General features: G+C 44.4%; 1 protein-coding gene across 3 annotated transcripts; it reads right to left on the bottom strand.

Annotated features, from left to right (window-relative positions):
• Positions 1-3,068: 3,068 nt before the first annotated feature.
• RGS18 (regulator of G protein signaling 18) lies at positions 3,069-21,207 on the bottom strand. Of its 3 annotated transcripts, XR_014790430.1 has the most exons (7): positions 21,026-21,207; positions 20,145-20,243; positions 16,832-16,893; positions 12,032-12,198; positions 7,665-7,996; positions 6,215-6,309; positions 3,069-4,046 (listed from the first exon to the last, which is right to left on the bottom strand). XR_014790430.1 is itself a non-coding variant. In XM_084851412.1 (5 exons), exons 1-5 carry the CDS (start codon positions 21,139-21,141, stop codon positions 7,739-7,741), a joined length of 702 nt encoding a protein of 233 aa, XP_084707538.1. In that variant the 5' UTR covers positions 21,142-21,207; the 3' UTR covers positions 7,292-7,738. The 3 variants fall into 3 exon arrangements, 1 of the variants encoding a protein (XP_084707538.1); XR_014790429.1 differs by lacking the exon at positions 3,069-4,046 and having other exon boundaries at positions 4,220-6,309; XM_084851412.1 differs by lacking the exons at positions 3,069-4,046; positions 6,215-6,309 and having other exon boundaries at positions 7,292-7,996.
• Between the last annotated feature and the right edge of the window lie 1,232 nt (positions 21,208-22,439).

The following is a 22,439-nucleotide window of genomic DNA, read 5'->3' as shown; positions in this document are numbered from 1 at the left end:
TACTAGTCCTGATGGCTATATGCTACCTCCAGTATCAGAAGCAGTATGCTCATGAACACCAGTTGCTGGAGAACATGGGTGGGAGGGTGTTATCGCACTCCTGTCCTGCTTGTGGGTTTCCCATGGGCAGGTGATTGGCCACTGTGTGTACAGAATGCTGGACTAGATGGACCTTGGTCTGATCCAGCCTAGTTTTCCTTATGTTCTTATGTGGCTGCTGTAATGTAGCCCAGTGATTAATTCATGTGTGCATTATAGATATACTACTCACATTGGAACCAATTACCTAGGGAGGTGGTGGGCTCTTCCACACTGGAAGGATTCAAGATGAGGCTGGACAGCCATCTTTCAGGGATGCTTTGAGCAGGGGGTTGACTCGATGGTCTTATAGGCCCCTTCCAACGCTATGATTCTATGATTCTACTTCTATCACTCATGTTGAAGTGAGCATAAGGAATACGCTCTTTAGTCAGTTCATCTGACACATAAGAAATTGCATACATGTAGTCAAATAGGATATAGACTAGGGACGGCAGAGAATTCTGCCACGGATTCCAGTGAGGCCAGATTCTAAAGAATCCGGCCCCCCGGAATCCATGGCGGAACGGCCTCCTGCCCCCCGCCCCCCCACGGAATCCCCCCGGGACAGTACTTACCTGTGGCGGATTCGGCGGCAGCGGCAGCTCCGGTGGCTGGTCTCCTGGCCGGCCATGGCTGGGCTGCTGCTGCCGCCATTGTCATCCTTGCAGCCATGATAGGCTACGTAAGAATTTACGTAGCCTATCACGGCTGGGTAAAACAAAAAACAAAAAAACCCAGCATTGCATTCCCTATTTTTCGCCGATTTATCTTATGTAAATATTTACGTAAGATAAAACGGCAAAAAAAAGGGGAACGCAAATAGCGTAGTGGGCGCTATGTGCGTTCCTTCATTTTTCGCCATTCTAGCCTACGTAAATATTTACGTATTATTATACGTATAATATACGTATAATAATATATTAGCCTAGAACAGCGAAAAATAAAGGAACGCAAATAGCGCCCACTACGCTATTTGCGTTCCCTATTTTTCCGCCGTTTTATCTAATGAAATATTTACTTAAGATAAATCGGCGAAAAATAGGGAACGCAAATGGTGGCTGCTGTAGCTGCCGCCATTTGCATACGCTGTTTTTTTTTTTTTACCCAGCCGTGATAGGTTACGTAAATTCTTATGTAGCCTATCACGGCTGCAAGGATGGTAATGGTGGCGGCAGGAGCCCAGCCGCGGCTGGCCAGGAGACCAGCCACTGGAGCTGCCGCCACTGAATCCGCCGGCTGTCGAGGATTCTGGGGGGGAGGACTGGATCGCCTCCCCCCCCCGGTCGAGGATTCCAGGGGGAGGGACGGAGCACATCCCCCCCCACCGCAAAAGATTCTGCAAAAAGGTAAGTGAGTTTTGTACATCCCTAATATAGATAAGTTATCTTGTATATTCTTAAGAGATGAAGAAGATTAGATTCAAGCAGATTTTTCTTCTTTGTGTCTGTAAGTGTTTCACTTGGGGCATCTCTACACTAGCCTAAAATCCTGCATTTAAAATGGGGCTGTCTGCTTCTGGTTTAAATGCAGGTTCACGACTCCCTTTTTCATCCGCTTCCTTTCCCCACTCCCCTTTCTCCCTCCTTCTCCCCATAGCTGAGTCTTCCATTATCTTTCATTGATCTCCCTCCTCTTCTTACCGCTTTTCCGCTTTTCACGGAGAGAACTCAAGTGGAATGCAACAGGGTGATTTGACAGCTCATTATCTGAGATCTATTTAAAAATGGAACAAAGGGCATTTAGTGCAGGAGACACCCGAGAGGGTCACGGTGTCATGTAAAGAGCCCACAAACTTCCGTGAAGGAGCAATCTCAATTGCAGGATATCAGCTCCATGGGAAGAAAGCCCTGGATTAGTTTCAGCAAGTTTTCATGCATAAGAAAGGAAAAGAAAGCTTAAAAATTGAGCACGTTGATCACCTTTCTTCTCTCCTTGTTAGTTTTATGTAAGTAACAGTCCACAGCTTGGAAGGGTCAAAACAGCAAAAACAGTCTCTGGTGGCATGGCTTTGGATGTTTTTGCAGCAACTGTATACAACTTAAATGTACAGTGCAATTCTATGTATGTCTACTCAGAAGTAAGCCCACTTGAATCCAATAAGACTTACTCCCAGGTGTGTGTATCTTCCTTAATTGCTTTTATTCTGGGGGTCTTGCTGTTTTATTGCCATGTTAAAGATAATTTGAAGCCATTTCTGCAGCTAGGGGAAATCATTTAATTCCCCCCCCAAGCCGTTTTGTGCTGGTTGGTGGCCTCCCCCCCACCCCGCAAGCCCTTTCATGCCTGTTACTGGGAATTGCACGCCAGAACGTGTGCCTGGACCACATCTGCTTGTGGTTGCTTGCAGGGTGGGTGCATTTTTGATGCAGTCAGAACTTGTGGCCATGCTTGCTCCTGAGTAATCCAGTCCTTCTTGCTTCAGAGTAGGCATTTATAAGATGGATTTATTTTTTTTAGACAGTGTGTGCTGCTTCTTGCTGTTGCTTTTCAGGAGGTCTGGAGAGGGGGATGTCCATGTAAAGGGATGCTCAGAAACCGCTGGCCATGCTTACCAGCAATTTGGATGACATTGTGTGTGGCTCTGGGGATATTATCCTCCTCCCCTTCCTCCTCCCACCTCTGTGGACCTTTTGCAATGGGTTGCTCCTTGGTTCCAAAGTCTGCATCTCTGTGTGGCTCTGAGAATATCATCATCTTGTGTGACTGTATGGTTTCTCCCCCAATGTTTTGCCTTCATGATTTTAAATTGGTGAGAATGCTTCCAAGAGGTGGATTTTGGATGCTGTGCAATGGTTTGCTGCTGGTGGACCAGGATATTGTGGGCAAAAAGGAATATTTTCCGGTGTAGTTCTATGGATCAGCCCTTTGCTTCCCATGACCCCTTGGCCCTGCCTCTAGTGACCCATCCTGTGCTCTTTGCCTCTGCTCTGGATCTTTTAGGTATCTAGCAGCACCCCTGGAAGGAAAGGAGGATATATTGTTTGTTTAATGTAATTTGTTTATTGAGTATGTATCTCATATGTATTCTATTTCTGAAATTCATGGGAAAGTGTCTGCCATTATGTAGACAAGACAGAAGTACCCATTCACAAGAGGGAGGTATTGTCAGATTCAGGGGAACCCCATGACTGCAGATGTACAAACAATCTTCGAAAGGGGACCCTAAAGCAGGGGACTCCCAAACAGTCCCATAAGGAGTCAACATGGAATGGAATGTTGAGAGACTGAGAGGAGACTGACAATCAGGTGAGAGGGGCAATAGAATAAAGTGGCTGAAAAGAAAGAAGGAGACACAGCTAAGAGAGGGTAGAACCTGCACCTTGTCCCAGATACTGGTGTCAACCTGGGACAAGAGGAAGTGCTAGCTTCTTCCTCAGTTTACAGATGCAAGTGCATGTGAACCTCCTTACTTCCTACCATACAAGGGAATGGCTAGCATTCACCCTTGGGAAGAGAGAGAAAAAATAGAGGATTCGGGGCCGCTCTGCACGTAAAGACAGATGCTTAAAGACAGGGGACACATCAGCACTTGGGTACTTTTGTATTGTTATGCCCACCCTAATTCTGTGAACGGCGATGTTGTGAACCTCCCAGGGAGCTTCAGCTGTTGGGTAGTATAGAAATGAAATCAATCAACCAGTTTTCTGGGCAGTGAGAGTTCTAGGGGCAGGTTTGGTTTCCTTTGGAAGGAGGTCACTGGAGGCTTACTGGCATTTTGCAGTAGTTGAGTTTACTGATAGGTTGAGCACAGGTGGAGGCACAGCTTAAACACTCCAACAGACAGCCAAAGTCTGCTGCCCCATATCTGACCCTCCAAGGAGACAGCCGGCACCCTGGTTTACCTAAGAAAAGGATGTGCCTGGCAAGATCTGGCCAGCAGGCTTGACCAAGCAGTCTTTCTGGCTCATGAACAGTCTCCTGTCCAACTGTCCAATCTTACAACAGTATCCTGATAAAATGTGGGCCTGAAACACAAAAGGAGATGGAAAATCTTGTACTCCATTGACCTCTACTCACTTTACTGAACAGCACTCAACAGGTTACTCAAATGTCAGGCTTACTGTGTCCAATAGGATTGCAGCCATATTTGTCCTAGCCACATGTGGCATGCAAAGGAAGCTAGCATAAGCCATTTTGGAAGGATGAACTATTTTGTCTATATTAAAAAGCAAAATGTTGAACATGAATATGTTTGCATACAGCACCTCTTAAAAAGAGGTGGTGCATCACTTTGTAATACACAAGGGAGGGTGAACTGGTAGCCCTTCGGCTGAATGAGTATCTATCTATCTATCTATCTATCTATCTATCTATCTATCTATCCATCCTTGAACAACTGAATTTATATCCTGCTTTCCACTACAAAATAATGCTAAAGGCAGCCAACAACAATGAAATAGAAGATAAAATAACAAAATTATAACTAAACACATTAATAAAAGGAAAACATATTAATAAAGGGAAACAGCCTTTTAAAACACATTAATAAAAGGAAATAACCAACTTTGGCAAACCAGTCAGTGTAAAAGTCAAAACCTGCATGAATAAAAATATATTTGCTTGCCAATGGAAGGACAACTGAGATGGGGTTTGCCTGGCCTCCCTTGGCCAAGAGTTCTAGAGCCTGGGAGCAGCCACTGGGGAGACCTCTCACATTTCCACAAAATGTGCCTCTGATAGTGGTGGGACACAGAGATAGGTGTCTCCTAAGAATCTTAAAACCTGGGCAGGCTCATATGGGAGAAAGTGGTCTTTCAAATAACCTGGGCTGAACTTGTATAGGGCTTTATATAGCCAGCAGTTTTAATTGTGCCCAGAAATAGACTGATAGCCAGTGAAGCTACTCTAACAAGGGCCTCACACACTCCCCATAACTAGCCCAGGCCATAACTCCCCAGTCTGGCCACAGCATTCTGGACCAGCTGAAGTTTCTGCAGATTTTTCAAAGGCAGGTCCATGTAGAGCACATTACAGTAGTTCAAATGGGATGTAACCATGGCTAGATCCAACATCTCCAGGAATGGGTGCAGCTAGTGCACTAGACTTAGCTGTGCAAACACACTCTTGACCACTGCTGAAACCTGGGCAACCAGCTTCAGGGCTGAATCCAGGAGTACACCAGACTGCAAACCTGAACTTTGCAAGTGTGTGTGTGTGTGTGTAAGCCCATCTAGCACAGATTCCGTGATCTGCCTTTTGACTGACCAAGAGCAACTCTCTCTGGATTAAGCTTCAATTTATTTGTCCCCACCCAGTCCATTACTGATATCAGACACTGATTTAGTACTTGAACAGCTTTCTTGGATTTAGATGGAAAGGAGAGATAAAGTTGAATGTCATCAGCATACTGGTGGCATCAAACCCCAAAATTCCAGACACCTTTCCCAGTGATTCCATGTATACATTAAATAGCATGGGGAATATCAGGATTCCACCTTGAACAGCACAGGCCAATGCCCTTGGCATTGAACATGTATCTCCCAGAACCACCTTCTGAAATCAACTTAAAAAGAAGGACTGGAGCCAGTGAATCCAAGTCCCATGCCAGCCAGGTGGTCCAGACAGATACCATGGTCAACTGAAAGCCATCAAGTGGTCCAGAAAAACCAACAGGGACACACTCTCCTTGTCTGGTTCCCAGTGTAAATGATCCACCAAGGTGTCCAAAGCAGTCTCTGTCCCATAACCAAGCCTGAATTCAGATTGAAATGGGCCTAGATAATCTGTCTTATCCAGAAACCCTGGAAATTAAATGCTACCACATGCCATAGTAGCTTGATGAAGAACAGAATATAGGAGACTGGCCAGAAATTATCTAATACAGTGAAATTCTAGGAGTGGACCTTCAAATGGCTTCAAGTTCTAGCCCATGTTCAGTCAGACTCATTTTGAGTTTTCTGTCAATGCCACTATAGCCATTGTCACACTGATTGTCAGAAGCGATCATGCCAAACATCTGGGCCATTTCCCTAGCCATGAGGTCAACCAGGGCTTTGACAGAATTGTTTTCTGAGGTGAAAGGAAAATCCCCAAGATCTGTAAGGAAACCATTTGGATCCATCAATCTCCGGGCCAGACCATCTTAATTGGTCCCCCAACCTTGCAGAGGCTCTGAGTTCCAGTAAGTTCTCACCAGGTAGTGATCTATCCATGATGATGAAACTACAGAAAATTCTTCCAATCCAGATAACCATCATCCAACACAGAAAACCAGATCCAGAGTATGCCCTGCAGAATAAGTGAGGCAAGACATGGGACAGATTCAGGGTCACCATGGAGCTCATGAAGTCCTGAGCTATTCCCAAAAGGGTAGCCTCAGCGTGTATGTTGGAGTTGCCCAGCAAAACAAGCTGGGGGGAATTCCACCCCCCACCCCCAGATCACCATCATTAGTTTAGAAAGGGAGACTGTTGGGCTGTGGGATGGCCTGCACATCAACAGAATCCCCATTTTGTCCCGAACACACACTTTCAGATACACACGCTCAAAACTGGAAGAATGGGAGATGGGCAACTTGGTCACGTGAATAGAGTCATGATAGACTACAGTATCACTGCCTCTCTATCCCCCAGGGCTTGCCTGTTGCTTCCCAGAGAAGCTAGGTAGGCAAAGCTTCTCATCAAACAAGGTGTCCAAGATACAAGCCAGGTCAGCTCACCCATGCAGCGTCAATGCCTGAATGGCTGTTGTCTTCCCATTCAGGAACCTCCCATTCAATAGCAATGCCTTCAGCCCAGGGGGGCTGTCACCAAGGCCAGTGAGATCCCTTGCATTTCTGGGAGCAATCAACAACTTGCTGGACTCCTTTCCTCTATAATGACCTTTCAACTTCTGCCCTCCCACCAGATGCTCCCTGCGTCACTCCATCTCTTTTAAAACACATCTCTCCTGCAAGCAGCAGGCAATAGCCCCACAGCTCTGTCAGCTGATAAAGATGTAAAATACAGACAGGTTTTTTTTTTAACCTATAAATAATCAAAGAATATCAATTCCTTCCTTCCTTCCATGTGAAAAGTGGGGTGGCCCTCTCCCTTTTTCACCCTCAAAGGGGTTGACTTCCTTTGGTGTGGTCCCTTCAGTGGTGTCCCTGCCAGCAGTGAGCCTGCAAGCTGGTGCAATCTAGCAGGAACTTAAGTCCGCAGACAAGCCTGGGTCCCTCTAAGAGGCAAAACACGAATCTCTCTGTAGAAGCAGACAGACAGCAGATAGTGACGCGCACTCACAATCTACCTGGGAATTTATTTGGTCCCCTAGAAAAATGTTTTGACGTTGTAAGAAATAGAGATTCACTACTTTAATGTTACACCTCTTATTTGGATTTTGATTGTGATAAGCAATTATACATATTTGTATTTAAAACATTATATCTGAGTGCAGGCACTCTGTGAGGCCTTTCTTTCTAAATGATGCCTCCAGCTTTATTAGGTATCTGACCACCTGTGGGCCCCAAACCACTGTCTGGAGGATAGAGTGGATCTGAGAATAAACAAAAGCTGTTGGCCATCCATGCAATGAATGAAACTAAAGACTTTTGGATTGGATCATCAACATGTGAAACTGGTCACAATTCCATGGCAAGTCACCTGATGCAATGATGCCCCTCGGCTGGTGTGACGATGTTCCCAAACTGGCAGAGTCAAAAAGGGGGATTAACATTTCACAGCCAGATGGCAAAATCTGGCTGGGCATCTTTGAATTCGTTGAAGGTAAAAGAGCGTGATCGCCTTCTAAGAGCAGCACAGCCATGAGGTCTGCCATGGACCAAGTCAATGTAAAGGCTGGACCTCAGGAAGCGTGGGTAACAGTCTTGCTCCATCAGGGCATAGATTTTGGTCTGTGCAGCATCAAAGGTGTTGAGTGTTGGGTGATTCATGCTCTGACTGGTGCAGACTTTGGTGTTAAAGTCAAGGTTGACCTAGAAAGTAACAACAAAGAAACAAAGAAATGTGATGATGTTTCTCAAGCTTGTGATATGTGGGTGGCTTAAGCTAGGAATTCTTACCCAGGTTCTGTGGACCCAGGCAGCATGTACAAATGGGCACTTGTGTAATATTTTTAAGGCTGGGCCAAAATGACTCCCACCCCCTGCAGTTTTCTGAAAATATTCACTACTTATGGAAAGGGGGGGGGATTTCTACTAATTTCTTTGAGGGGGGAGAAATTTTGCTGAGATTATCAGGGGGTGGCACCATTTATCTTGTTTAGCCTTATGAGATGGACAAGGGTTTTCCTTTCCCCCCCTTTTTCTTAAAAAACAAACCCTTTTAAAAGATGCCCCATTCCCAGTGGTACATGGCTCTCTCCACAGCTCTCTACTGGCTGCACTTCCTGGAATGCCTTGGGAGTGATGTGACATCTTGTCACTCCTGACCTGAGGCATTCCAGGAAGTGTGGTGGGTGGGAAGCTGTGGAGAAGCCTCACACCACTTCCTGCTGGTTGCACTTCCAGGAATGCCTTGGGAATGACACAATGTGGTGTGACATGGTGTTGCTCCCAAATAATTCTAGGAACTGTGACCAGCAGGAAACTGCAGAGATAGCCTCATGCTAGGCTGGTGCTAGGCCTTTTTGTAATTAAAGAGTCACGGGTAAAATGGGAAATGCTTGGCCACCTTGTAAGGTGAAGTAAAGTAAGTGGTACTCTCCTTGAAGAATCAGAGAAAATTCTTCTTTTCTCCCCAATGAACTTTCAGTGGGGTTTCTTTTCACCACCATGCTCCCAAACAAATTGTCAAAAAAGAAGTGTGTGCGTGTGTGGCCAAATATATATACACACACACACACACACACACACACAAATATGGCCATACACTAGATTTTCTGCATATGGCCAATGACATTTTTGTTTTAAAAACCTTTGGATGATGGGCAACATATAGTCCCATGAAATTTATTTTTTGGTGGTCTGCTACACTCAGGTTCTACTGTATGTCCTTTTCAAAGTCATTTGGTGACTAGGGAAATCACTACCTCTCCATCTAATGTACTACAAAAGGTTTCTGTGAGTTTAAAATTGGAGAACATATGGTGATATGATCTGGGCCTTTAGGATAGTATGTAGGAAGGGTAAAATACTATTAAAATTGTGTCACCAGTTTTTATGGGATTTCTCCTGGATGGATGGATGGATGAATAAATGAATCATTCTATTCTCCCTTTTATTAAAATGACCATCTTTTTTGCTGTGTATGGCTACTGCTGGAAAATTCCGACCCTCTCAGCAGTAAATGCTGAAGGGGTCATGTGACCTATCACAGGCATGTGTGGATTGGCTTTAGGTTAACCATCACAAACAACCACAGTGCACCACTTCCCCATCCTCTGATCAGGTGTACTAAGAGGGTTTCCCTCCAACTCAAAGTTATTCCCAAGTGTAGCAATTTATTCTGCTTTATGATTGTAAGCAGAGCTGTGCACAAATGACCTCTCAAAATTCTCCAGCCTATTTGTGGGCAGAGAAACTGGGGGGACAACTTCACCGAATTTCTCCTAGGGGAGGAGAAATTTTCCGAAAGTTTCTCACAGGTAGGGCTCACTATTGGCAGGGGGTTGTAGCACAACTTCTTTCTTTTTTTCCTAAAGGCTTTTGGTTTATTGCATTGCTCCTGAAAGTGGCAACAGCATCAACTATATTGAGGCTTCCACTTCTCTGAGGCAGAATGTTGAATTTCTTTTGGTGGTATTTTTGAGCTTACCCAATCAGTGTGAAGTGGCCGAGGGTGCTCTGTGTGTTTTCTCTTTCTATTACACATCTTTCCATTGCTGTGCAGCTTCCCAGGCCACCTGCATTTCCTGAACTGAACCCCCCCCCCATTCCATGTCAGGAATTGCCGCATGATGTCTTCCTCATAATGGCTTTAACTGAAGTGCAGGAAGCCAAGGAGGCTACAGGCTGCCACAGAGATTATTGTACAATGACAGACAGGACACTCATGCACACTCCTCAGCCACCTCCTAAGTAAGGTAAGCACAAGAACTCCAAACCCAACCCATGAGAATTTCTCCAAAATTTATCCACCTTTGAATTTCTTTTTGAAAGCAATTTATTTTCTATTGAATTGAATGAGAATGGTCGAAAAAATGTGGGAGAAATTTTCTTCACAGCACTAATTGTAAGCTACTTCAGGTGCTTTGGCCGGGAAGTGGCACAGAAATACATTTTCTTCGTAAGGACCATGTGGTGTGTGAGAGAGAGCTGTTTATACATTGGACAGCTAACTGACACTATCCCCAGAGCTTGGACAGGTAATTATTTGACACTTTCCACACCAGGGATGGAGAACCTCTTTCAGCCTGAAGGCCAAATTCAATTTTGGAGAAGCACTTGGTGGCCACATTCCAGTGGTAGGTGGGGGCTAAGGAAAAAGGGGTTGGGCCAAAAATACCAGCATATTTTAACTTAAAGCTCTTCCTGACAGCCTTAGGAGAGGAAGGTCAACTTTTTAGAATGGGTGAAAAACCTACACAAAAGCTAGGAAACCACCAAACAATTGGTCATTGTGGGAAAGGGAGTGGAGCCAGGGGAATGGGGCATGGTTATCTGCTGAACCTGGAAGGACTGGAGTGTGACCCCAGGAGGGCCAGATCTGGGTCCCAGGCCTGAAACTCCCCACTCTTGATCCACACCAACCAAAAGCCAGTTTGAAAGAAAACAGTCTTACACAGTTTCTGAAAGATGAATAGGCATGAGTTTGGGTGCAACTTCAGGAGAAGAGAATGTCAAAGAACACTTCTTTCCCTGATCTGATTAGTGCATAGGGACTTCCTGGTCATAGTGGAACATAGCGATGGAGCTGGTCTAGGGATAGTGTAAGGCAGCCGTTTCAGTCCGGGGGTCCAGCTTGTGTGCTCTGAGTGGTTCCCGCCGAGCCCCTGCCCTGCTTGACCTCCTCACGCTTGCTGAGCTGCCTGCACTCACCTGGGCCCCGTCCTCCTGCACCACGATCGCCATGTTGCAGGCAAACATGGCGATTGCAAAAATGCGCACATAGACTTATATGCAAAATGGCGCTGTGAATCGCCCTTATACACAAGATTACAGGTGTAAATAGCCCATTTACACCTGTAATCTTGCTTATATGAGCAATTCACGGCACCAATTTGCAAATGTCCACGTGCACATTTTTGCGATCGCCATGTTTTTTTGCCACATGACAATTGTGGTGCAGGAGGATGGGGCCTGGGTGAGTGCAGGCAGCTTGGCGAGAGGGTGTTTGGCTGGAGCATGAGTCTGGGGGCATGCAAATAGGGGCAGGGACTGGCCAGGAGCCCAGAGAACCTGGAAAGGGGGTCGCCCATCCATCCCTATGTCCTTGAAATACCCAAATGTACAGGTCCTCCCTTCACATACACCCTGCCTGACATAATGATAGGCATTTTGTTCGTAAAATGTAAGTGAAAACCTAGACTAATATGTCAAGCATGTGTTCATTTGTTTACATGTGATATATCACTAATATGCCATCCCTAATGCTGCCTTTGGGAACAAATCAGCAATCCATCTTTTTTAGCTGCTTAAAGTATTATGATTATTACTCCGAAGGTGTGTTTAAACTGGTGATTTGTTTTATTCATTTGGCTTATTATCTGAAATCTTGCCAATGGAATAGTAGTCGTAATTGCACCTGTAATTATTGGTTTAGCAGACTGATGAAGAGTAATTGTAACATGCTAGCATCAAATATAGGCAGATCCAGTTCTTGGGACGGGAAAGAATATTTCTACTTGCCATTGATGCTGTTGTGGTAGCATGTGCTATAATTTTCCTGACACGTTTGAATGTTTTGAAACAACAGGTACAATCCAAAGTTTAAGCCGTGTGCAGCACCATGCTATGATGTTTATTTAGAAATACGTCTCGCTGTGTTGAATGGTGGTTACTCTCCAGCATGTTAGATGACATTTCGATACATGTGTTTAGATTGTGCCAATAGGACCATTTTCACTGTACCTCTTTTGGAGCCTCTTTTTCAATGAACGTCTCATAAATTGTCTTTGCTTTCTGTGAAAGTTGAGAAGTGTCTTTGTTTTTCTTGTAATCTTCACATGCCATCCAAAACTCAATGTTCTCTTCACTAAACTCACTTCTTAGGAACCTTGTGAATGCATCTAATCCAGCTACAAAGGAAAAACAAACAAACAACATTGTCAAATACATAGCAAAAGCTTACTAGACAATAATACACAGTGACATTTTCCCAGTCACAATTTTAATGCAAACACATCTGTTTTCAGATTTGCTTTTAGCAACATCAAACTACTGGAGTTCTTCTTAGAGCATGCTTTTTTGCTATGTTTCTAAGGGCGCAATCCTATGGACACTAGACAGCGGCTGGACAGCCAAAGGATCGTTTGGGTTTTCGGAACCAATGTTGGAGCCTGTGCTCCAAGGTCAGTTCCCGGAAAACCGCCTCCCCTCCCCTCCCCTCCCCCGCTGCCTCATAGGCAGCACAGATTGTCCCCATGCTCAGAAGAGCAGCAAGGATTGGGCCAAAAGGGGGCGTTCCTGGGGTAGGGAGGGGCAGGGAGTGCAGATGTGCTGGTTTAACACTTCCTATGCATCGTCTGGCCTCCTCCCTCCGCTCCGAAGTCCCATGGCTAGACATCAAAAATTGGCTGTCTAGCCGCAAATGTAGGGCGGCTGGCACATGGAGGAGAAGATCCCCTCTGCACTCTGCCTGCCCTGCATTGGATAGGCGGTTGCCTCTGATATCGCCTCCCAATCCTGATAGGATTGCACCCTAAGTTAAATTTAGGAGCAATAGCTTCAGTTTACATCAGGGGTTCCTAACAGGGATTCCAAGGGCACAGGTGTGCCCTTGAGGCCTTTAATTGTGCCCTCATGGTGATTTCTATGTATACACAAAGCATGTCTACTAATTTCCTGGTTGCTCTATATTTTTAAGTCTATGGATTTGATTTCTCTATAATTTTAAGACTATGTACCTCAGCTTGCTGTTTTGACATGTCCCCTTGCTGATTGGCCAGAGTAATAGGTTACAAACCATTGTCCTCCTTACTCCCGTTCTGTTCCTGCTAGGAGTGGGAGTGAGTGGTGGGTGGCTGTGCTGGAAGGGAATGGTATGTGTTCCCTTTGAATGTAAACTGGCAGTACGGGGATGGGACTGAGTGGGCTGAGGTCTTTTCCATCTGAGAGAGGAGCACAGGCAAAGGGAGGGCATTTCCTGCTTGCTTTCTCATCTTCCTGTCTGTATTTTTTGGGGTGAGGCAGTGATGCTTGGTTTCCAGCCCTTTATTTTTATATGTTGGGATATGCGGTGCATGTCCTCGGTGCCCTTCTGTTTGTTTGTTGGGGGTGGGTCAGTAAAGCAATAGAATTTCCAGCACGTTCACTCATCCACCCACGTTGCTTTTAGGGTTGGCGGAGAATTCCTCCCCGAAACTTCGGGGGGCCGAGCGCCAACGTGTTCGGCTCCCCAAACAAGTTTCGTGGAGAAATCCTCCGAACCCCCCCTGCCCCCCGCACCCCCCCCCGGGACGGGACTTACCTTCGCCGAATGTCCCTCCCGGCGGCGGGTCCGGCCGGCGGTTCGGCGGGTGTTCGAGCGGGGCGGGAGCGGCAGCCGGTCTTTTGACTGGCTGCCGCCGCCGCCATTGCAATGAAAGAAAAAAAAAACCCGCCCCCTGATAGGCTACGTGACGATTCACGTAGCCTATCACGGCTAGATTTGCAAAGTCAGCCGTGATAGGCTAGGTCAATTGTCACGTAGCCTATCACGGGTGACTTTAAAAAAAAAAAAAAGTGTGTACGGATAATGGCGGCCCCCATAGGGAGCCGCCATTCCCGTTCCTTATTTGGTCGCTGTAGTCTACGTAAAGATTTACGTAGACTATGGCAAAAATAAGGGCAACGCTATTTGCGTTGCCCTTATTTTCGCCGTAGTCTACGTAAACATTTACGTAGACTACAGCGACTAAATAAGGAACGCGAATGGCGGCTCCCTATGGGGGCCGCCATTAGCGTACGCGTTTTTTGTTTTTTTTTTAAAGTCACCCGTGATAGGCTACGTGACGATTGACGTAGCCTATCACGGCTGACTTTGCAGATCTAGCCGTGATAGGCTACGTGAATCGTCACGTAGCCTATCAGGGGGCGTGGTTTTTTTTTTTTTAATTTTCGCGTTCGCGGCTGGGCGAGGTGGGAAGCCTCCTCCCCAGCCTGAATTTTGGCCGGGCCGAGGCGGGAAGCCTCCCCCTCGGCCTGAATTTCGGCCGGGCCGAGGCGGGAAGCCTCCCCCCCGGCCTGAATTTCGGCCGGGCCGAGGCGGGAAGCCTCCCCCCCCGGCCGGAACTTCGCGGGGGGACCAGCGAAGCACCTCCCCCCCACCGCGAACATCCTTCGAGGACAGGTAAGTGACTTTCGTCCACCCCTAGTTGCTTTGCATCCAGGCGTTTGTGTTTGGGGAGGTGGTGATGTGGGGACATTTCCCATTCTCCCCCATGGCTGCCTGCCTTGTGTTTGCTATGGCACTCTGGATGATGTTTGGTGCATATATGGGGAGCATGTGCAAAGTTAAATATTTTGCTGTATGCTTGCTCACACACCTTTGCTATTTTTCTTCATTTTGCATGCTAGATTTCATCATTTCTGGGCTTGCTGGCTGCCCCCCCCCCCAGCCCTGTTTGTTTGTTGTTTGTGATGTGCAGTGCCAGTCAGAACTTTTATGTGGGAGGGGGGAAGCCAGAGCCTTTCCTTGCTTGCTTGCCCACCTGACTCCTTTCTGCCCTGAACCACCCCCATGGTGGTCATTTTGTGAGTAGCCACACACTCCATGGTGGCCATTTTATGAGTGGCCATGCCCCCTCCATGGCAGCCATTTTGTCACTGGCACCCATGGCACTTTGTCAGGATTCTAAATGAACCCTCAGGCAAAAAAACATTAGGGACCCCTAGTTTACATGGTTAAATGACCTGAGAAAATCTAGGACAAAACTTCCAGAAGTGGCTCTTTATTTTAAAAAGCTATCCTGGAAAAAAAACCAACCCAGATGGAAACATTTACAGCTTTTAAAAATAAAAATAGCACATGGTCAGCATCCTTTCCAACGTGCCCTTTGTTTGGGCTAGGGATTAATGGATCGGTCTATTTCTGGTCCATATCAGTATCACATTCATACATCTATAACGTGCTATTTCTGGATGAATCTGCATTAAAAAAAAAAATCCACATGGAAATTCATATTTAAATCCATGCTTAATTATATATTTCAAAACAAATGCACAATTCCGAACATATTTTCTTGCTGAAAGTGCAAATTTCTAATTTTTTAAATTCTTGTTGGAATGTTTTTGAGCCAAGAACTGCACTGGGAAATTCAGAAAAGGTGTGAAATCCAAATATTGATAACTTCTTGATAACTGCTTTCTCATCTGCACATTAGTCTGGGAAGTGCAGATCAGGTTAATTCATTTCAAAATGCAGACCTAACAAAATCTTCGAGAATCTCCAGTTTGGACTGTATCACTTTAGCTGGCAAGTGAAGACTCACATGATGGAATGCCCCCACAAGGGTAAAGGGAAATTAGAAGAAAGACAGTCCAGGATCCTTCTCCCTGATATCAACTTTTTTATGTGGAGGGAATTTTGTTTTATACTGAAAAGCATTCAATTGTATGAACCCCACCTGCTATATGAAGAGGTATAGTTCAGACACAGATTTATAACCTCAGCGAGAGAGTGTCCCCTTTTTTGCTGCTTATTATGGGAAAAATTGAAATCTAAGGGGGAAACAAGAAAGAAACTTTATGATTTCCCCCCTCTTGTAGATTAATCAATGAAATTATGTTGATGGCATTATAGGGATGCCCACTTCAGTGTTTCTTAGAAACATAAGTCAATTCTATTTCTGTGTGATAATGTTGACATTTAAATTATGGTGATTATATGTCCACAAAAGACAGTCTTCTGTTTTAGATAGCTGACAGAGGGCAGTCCTTTATTTGAAGGGGTGTCCAGGCCAAGTCTGGTTTAATGTCAAAGGATCATAAGGAGGGAGAGGAACAGGGGCCTTGAAGCTGGCCATTAGCACACAGCAGCCTGAGCCGTCAGTCACACAGGTCACTTGGTCCATCTTCTCCATTATGGTGAAATGTACTGTATTGCTGTTTAAATTTTCATTGTTATTTCTAAATTTGCACCTACACAAATTTGCATAAGCAAATGTTATGCAAATTGGTGCCCTTTTTTGTCCTCTTTTTGGGGATGCATAAGTGGCCACCCTACATACTGTCCCTAGACAATTATATATGCATACCAGTGGGTATTAGTTGACTGATCTAGTTGATATGGTTTACAATCTTTTGAAGGTTCTCTCTGAGGTGAAAAGTCACAGGTTCTAATATCTAACTGTTTATAGTGCGTTATAAAACACATATGATGTATGATTCACTTTTCCGTCAGCACTACATAACACCTCCCCACCTTCATCTTTGAGCAATATGGCCCATTGAATCATTTTCTCCTCTGGAGAAATTCAGTTACTTCTCAGTTTTCTCAGGTCTGTTTTCTGATCAAAATTCAAGACCATTTCCCACACAGCAATCCATTTATCGTCGGAAGCTGAACTTAATAGACTCCTTCACTTTACACATGGTTAGTCCATAACCACAGAAGAATAATCATAACGAGACATTGCAGCATGCAAAAGTTTTGAGTCCACTTGTAGAAAGGAAAGAGAAGACATAGAACTTTAATGAAACATACTTCCTGGTGAAAATATGAATACAAACCTTTCTGTGAAATCAGCTTGTCAAAAGATTCACCCCACTTCTTTACAGTTTCGGGGGACTCACTGCACCAGACCAAAAAAAACAAAGAAGTCATCATGTGTTGTGTATATTTTTGAGGCTTTTCCTAACACATGTTACCTCCTGTTGCTTTCAGTTTGTCATATTTCACAGGGTACTGAATTAGATTACTTTACAGAAGAAAGCTCTTTCTCTTGAGCCTTCAAAAACAGCTGGTCTAATTTTGCTGGCATTTTTCTTATTGAATTATACAAAGAGTTTTCTCCCTCCCCCTCCCTCTCCCCCCATCCCGGATTGAAAGGAAGCATTGTCCCTTAGGTATTTTTGTTGTATCCCCTGGTCTTTCAAGAAAAATTAAACCATTCTGTATGGTAAAGATCATAAGACAAAGAGGTCAGCTGTCTTTTCTTTTGGAAATGTTGAAAACACAAAAGCTTGGGAGCTATAGTGAACTACTTGCACTGAGCTGAGGTTTCAAATACAGCAGTCTCAAGACTCGGTGACCACAGGCTATTTTTAACAGCGTACAGGAAGCTCTATGGTATACGGAAACAAAGATGAGAAAGCAATGATACCCCAACATATAGTCTGTTGTTTTGTTTACAGGAAAAAGAACTTTTTTTTTTCAGATGTCAAGCAATTTTTGAAGCACTGGATTTTATTTTATTTAGGGTGGTGGTGGTGGAAAGAGGGTGTATTTTTTATCAAATATATTGTGAATTGTGTTTATTGATCTCTGATATTGTATTTCACAGGAAGGTAAGCAGAAAATTCTCATTCCTTCTTCTGACTAAATAAAAGTTTGGGAAATAACCTTTTAGAATATTTGCTTGATTGCATTTTAGGTAGCTGTGGAACTATGATTAAGATAAATTATTATATGGGACTTCATAAAGTAACGTCAGCAAAATACAGACCACAATCCACAAGGAGCTTAAAATATAAATTTAGACATTTTTGGCAGGAGGAGACAACAGAGAGGATAAGAAGGGAAGCAGGCAGGGGGAAAGAGAACAGCACTTACAGAAATGCGATGGCAAACACAGATCAGTGGGTTCTTAAAGATCTGGACAACTAAAATGATCAAAAGGCTGGAGAAACTCCCTTGTGAGGAAAGGTTACAACATCTGGGACTGTTTAGTTTAGAATAAAGGTGAGTAAGGCGAGACATGATACAGGTGTACAAAAATATGCATGGTGTGGAGAAAGTGGATAGGGAGACATTCGCAGAGTCATCTCATGAAGCTGATTGGTGGAAAATTCAGGACAGATAAAAGGAAGTACTTCTTCACACAGCACATAGTTAATCTGTTAAGTCCACCACCACAGTGATGGCCACCAAGTTGAACAGCTTTAAAAGGGGTTTAGTCACATTCTTGAGGATAAGCCTGTAAACAGCTGTCTGTCTGTCTGTCTGTCTATCTATCTATCTATTGTAGTTTTATTCCATTCCTCAGCCAAAAAAAGACTCCCAGTGTAGCTTCCAATCGACCAGCAAAAAATACAGTCCCTGCCTGCATGCTTACAATCTAAAAAGACATGATGCACAAGGAAAAATGGATGGGGAGGGAAGAGGAAAAAAATGAGGTAGACTCTCAGCAGGGGTGGTGGAATGGCCCTGCTTCCCCCCTCATCTCCCAGGGGTGGGATGAGGGGGAGTCAGTCCAGTTGGAGCAGGCCCTTTGAAATGGAAATGCGACCCCCAGCCCTCATAATAACTGCACTGGGTGATCGCCCATGAATATTGTTGGGCTTTAGAGCAGGCAGCCATGCAACATACCCATCTCTTCTTCATCACCTTGCTTTTAGATTGTCTGCTTATCGGCTGCTCTCCCATTGGCTCCTGCTTCAGCACCACTGTTTCCGTTCCTTTTTCTTCCTCCTGGCAACAGTGATTTTAGCATGTAGCCAGTCAGGTCTGGCTATATGATGACATCACTGAGGGCATACAAATAGGTGTATGCTTTCTTCCTCATATTGCCCTCAGTTTGCACGCTTTAATATTTTCGCAGACCATGAAGCTTCTCAACATTGCAGAGAGGTGCTTGGGGTGTGAAAGTGTTCCCAAAAGGCAGCCCCTGTCTTGGTTCAGCTATATTCTTAAGGGACAGTTTAGTTTTAACTGTCTTAAAGGAATTGCACTGGCTGCCAAGTGCCAATACATTTCCGGTTGGAATTCAAGGTGCAAGTGATGACATTTAAAGCCCTAAGCAGCTTGAGACCTCGATATTTGAGGGAGTGCCTCCCCCTATATATGCCTGCCCGAGAACTGAGATCTGTTGAAGGAGCTCTCCTCTGCGTCCCACCAGTGTAAGACATACACTATGATGGGACGTGGGAGAGGGCCTTCTCAGCTGTGGCACCTTGGTTGTGGAATGGCCACCCCTTGGAGACTTGATTGGCACAGACACTGGTTTCATTTCGGTGCCAAGTTAAAACACAACTTTTTATCAAAGCCTTCGAGGGCTAACTGGGTTCCCTGAGTTTGCACACTTTTTTAACTGTTTTATTGTTTTAGATTTTAAATTGGTATTAACTAGCTCAATGATTTAATATATATTTTAACTATTTAAATTATTTATTGTTTTAGACTGTTTAAATTGATTTTTTCTGTACGCTGGCCTGAGATCCTAATGATATAGGGTGGAATACAAATGTTTTAAATAAATCAATAAATAAAATAAATTCCACACATCAATGTTATCTAGGAAAATCAAGAAATGTCACACACATATGGTTAGGTGGGAAGTGAAACTCTGATCTGCGAGGGCTGTCAAGGCAGGTTTGAAAGAGGCCAAAAAAGAGAGAAGGTCCGAATGTTAGTGCTTGCTGCAAAAAGCAGTGCTGGAAAATTGCAGTGATGTGCTATTGCTTTAGGGCAGGAGTAGGCAACTTGTGAACTCCTCCAGATGTTTTGGCCTACAACTCCCATGCTCTCTCACCATTGGCTATTCTGGCTAGGGCTGACAGGCCAAAACGTCTGGCGGGCCACAGGTTGCCCACCCCTGTTTTGGGGCTTATTTAGGACTAAATAGCCTGTTTAAGTATCTCTTTGCTTCCCACCTGTTCAACCTGTACATTTGTAAACAAAGAAGATATTTTAAAAATATCATAGGGCTCCAGTAATCTTCTCACAGGGAAACTGACCCCATGGCACTTCCCATTGCTCAGAAAGGTGCATAATGCAAAACAATGTATAAGATACACATGCTGGAAAGTTTCTGGATTAGAGCTGGCTACTCTCTGGAATATATATACATACATACATACATACATATATATAAACAGTGCTCACCTTGAAGCCTTTGTCAATTTCTCAAATTTGTCAAAGTCGACATTTGGGTGCAATTCTGGCTTCTGCAGAAGACTCAACCGGTTCCTCTTTTCCTCAGTCCTAGGAGAGAATTTAAGCCATCACATATCATTGCTGCAAAGGTTTTTCAAAGACTTCCCTTTTTGCCAGTGCATAACATCGCTGAAAAACTGATCATATCCCTCTCACATGCAATTGCACTAATGTTGCTGTTATTTCTCCCACGTTTGCTATAGAGAATAATGAATTTCTCACTTACACCTTTGCACAGATTTACATGCCAAACCATCTGCAAAGGGTAAATGAAAGTCTTTTCATTTTGACACTCACATTTGGTTTATAGGCTAGCGCGGGAAAAGAAGTTAATGTTAGTGAGCCAAAAGAGAGGGTCAAGGTCTTCTGGTGATATTTTTTAAAAATAAAATGTGCCATGAATCTCTGCAGCTGAAATTTCTTTCTTGACTCTGGAGACGTTAAAGTAGGCCTGTGGCTTCCACTGAAAGGAGCTATTTCTCTTCTCTTCTCTCTTTCTCCCCACCCACTGCCCTATGATGTCTTGAGGAAAGAAGGTTTGTCCTCCCCATAGCTGCACCTGGATGCAGGAGAACAGTTCAGCATTAGGCCCCATGGAATACTTCACCCTCCGTCACTGGCTTGCCCAACATTTGCAACAGAAGGTCAATGTACAGCTGCCTTATATGTACCCAGCTTCCCTTTGCTCTCCCAGAGAGAGCCTCAGACAAGTTAGTGGTGCTCAGAGCATGGGGGATGCATCCTGGCCCAAGTATCTTCTCTTTTTTTCATATTTAAGATACAAGTAACAAAATAATAAACCTTTAAAAGCACCCCCCTCCGTTTCTTACCTGCTTTTCGTTTCTGGCTTTGCCCCCTCTTTGTTCATAGATTTCATGATTTTATACAGCGATTTCACTTTTGAAGCAGTATTCAGCTGAGGGGATAAAAGCAGAGGATTCTCCATTTTTTCTCCCCTCTTGACAGGCTCCGTCAGATTGTAGTTCACTCTTCCCTTTCTTCAGTTGTGCATAACGCACCCTCCAAGTCTGGTTTCCTATATGCAGTTTCTCACTCAGCTGAAGCTCGATTCGGTATTGGTTAGAGGCTGGCTGAGTTTGTGGGAAGAAGGTTTTTCCCCATTGGCCCAGCTAAAGTGGCAAGTACATTCAGTCTTTCAGAGAAGCCTTCTTTCAGCTGTCGTTTCTTTTTAAGGCAAGATCAGTAATAGGCTGGACAATGTTTTGCAAGTCATAAAGATAAACATAGGCCTTCCCACAGCTGTAGCTTGTGGTTAGATGTAGCTTGTGGTTAGAACATGATCTTCTGTCAAACACAGGATGGCATTTGGTATAACATGTACTGGAAACAAAACAAAACAGCAAAATGGAGTCACAGAGCTGGAAGAAAGAGGGAAATGGTATTATTTCCTATGTATTGATTCCCTTTCCAAAGCTCAGAATGGCTTACATGGACGGACAGTGGTCTTCCTTTCATGCAATGATGGGGATTATACCGTCTAAGCTTCAGCCATGCTACAGCTTCAGGGACTCCTTGAATTTGTATGTAGACATTTCTCCAAACAGCTTTTCTATGGACAAAAACCTTGTGAGGTAGGTGAGGCTGAGAGACAGAGAGAGAGAGAGAACAATTAGCTCTCAGCCAGTGAGCTTTTTGGCAGTTGGGGATTTGAATTCTACCTCCCCAGAACTCTGTTCAATACAGTGGCTTTTATTGACATCTCCTTCAAGTCCCTATTGTATGACAGGAACATAATCAACCTGACATCCTCCACCACCACTAACCACCACTTCGTCAGAAGAACAGCATGAGCATACACAGTCCAGGCTGGTGGAATGTAGGCCACTTTTAAATTCTTTTAGGCTGCAGTCCTATACACATTTACCTGGGAGTAAGTCGCATTTAACTTGGTGGGGCCTACTTCTGAATAGATATGCATAGGATTGTGCTGTCAATGTACTTTACCATTGGTTTTATTGCATTTGTTTTTATTATTATGTATTTTGCCCTGGGAGCTTTGGGTGTGGGGCAATTCATACACTCATACACTGCTCTGTAGTGGCACCTGCCCTCTGGAAAACCCTCCCTTGTGCAGATTGGGAGGCAGAAAATGTAACATCTTTTAAATGCCTCCTGAAAACACACCTTTTCACACTGGCTTTCCCTGGGCTGTAACTGCTGCTGTTTTTTTTTGGTTTTACATGGTGCTTTTAAACTTTTAAAAGTCAGGTGGGTGATCACACA

This window comes from Heloderma suspectum, chromosome 4 (assembly GCF_057233095.1).
Source record: "Heloderma suspectum isolate Gila_16-S chromosome 4, 16-S_ref, whole genome shotgun sequence".
Classification (NCBI taxonomy): Eukaryota; Metazoa; Chordata; class Lepidosauria; order Squamata; family Helodermatidae; genus Heloderma; species Heloderma suspectum.
This window is presented reverse-complemented; position numbering and strand designations above follow the sequence as displayed.

Excerpts from the sequence above, each read along its gene's own strand:
- RGS18 (XM_084851412.1), bottom strand. The coding sequence starts at position 21,141 with ATGGAGAATCCTCTGCTTTTATCCCCTCAGCTGAATACTGCTTCAAAA. Across the intron at positions 20,244-21,025 it reads AAGCCAGAAACGAAAAGCAG|GACTGAGGAAAAGAGGAACC; the intron begins GTAAGAAACGGA and ends ATTCTCTCCTAG. Across the intron at positions 12,199-16,831 it reads CAAGCTGATTTCACAGAAAG|CTGGATTAGATGCATTCACA; the intron begins GTTTGTATTCAT and ends TTTCCTTTGTAG.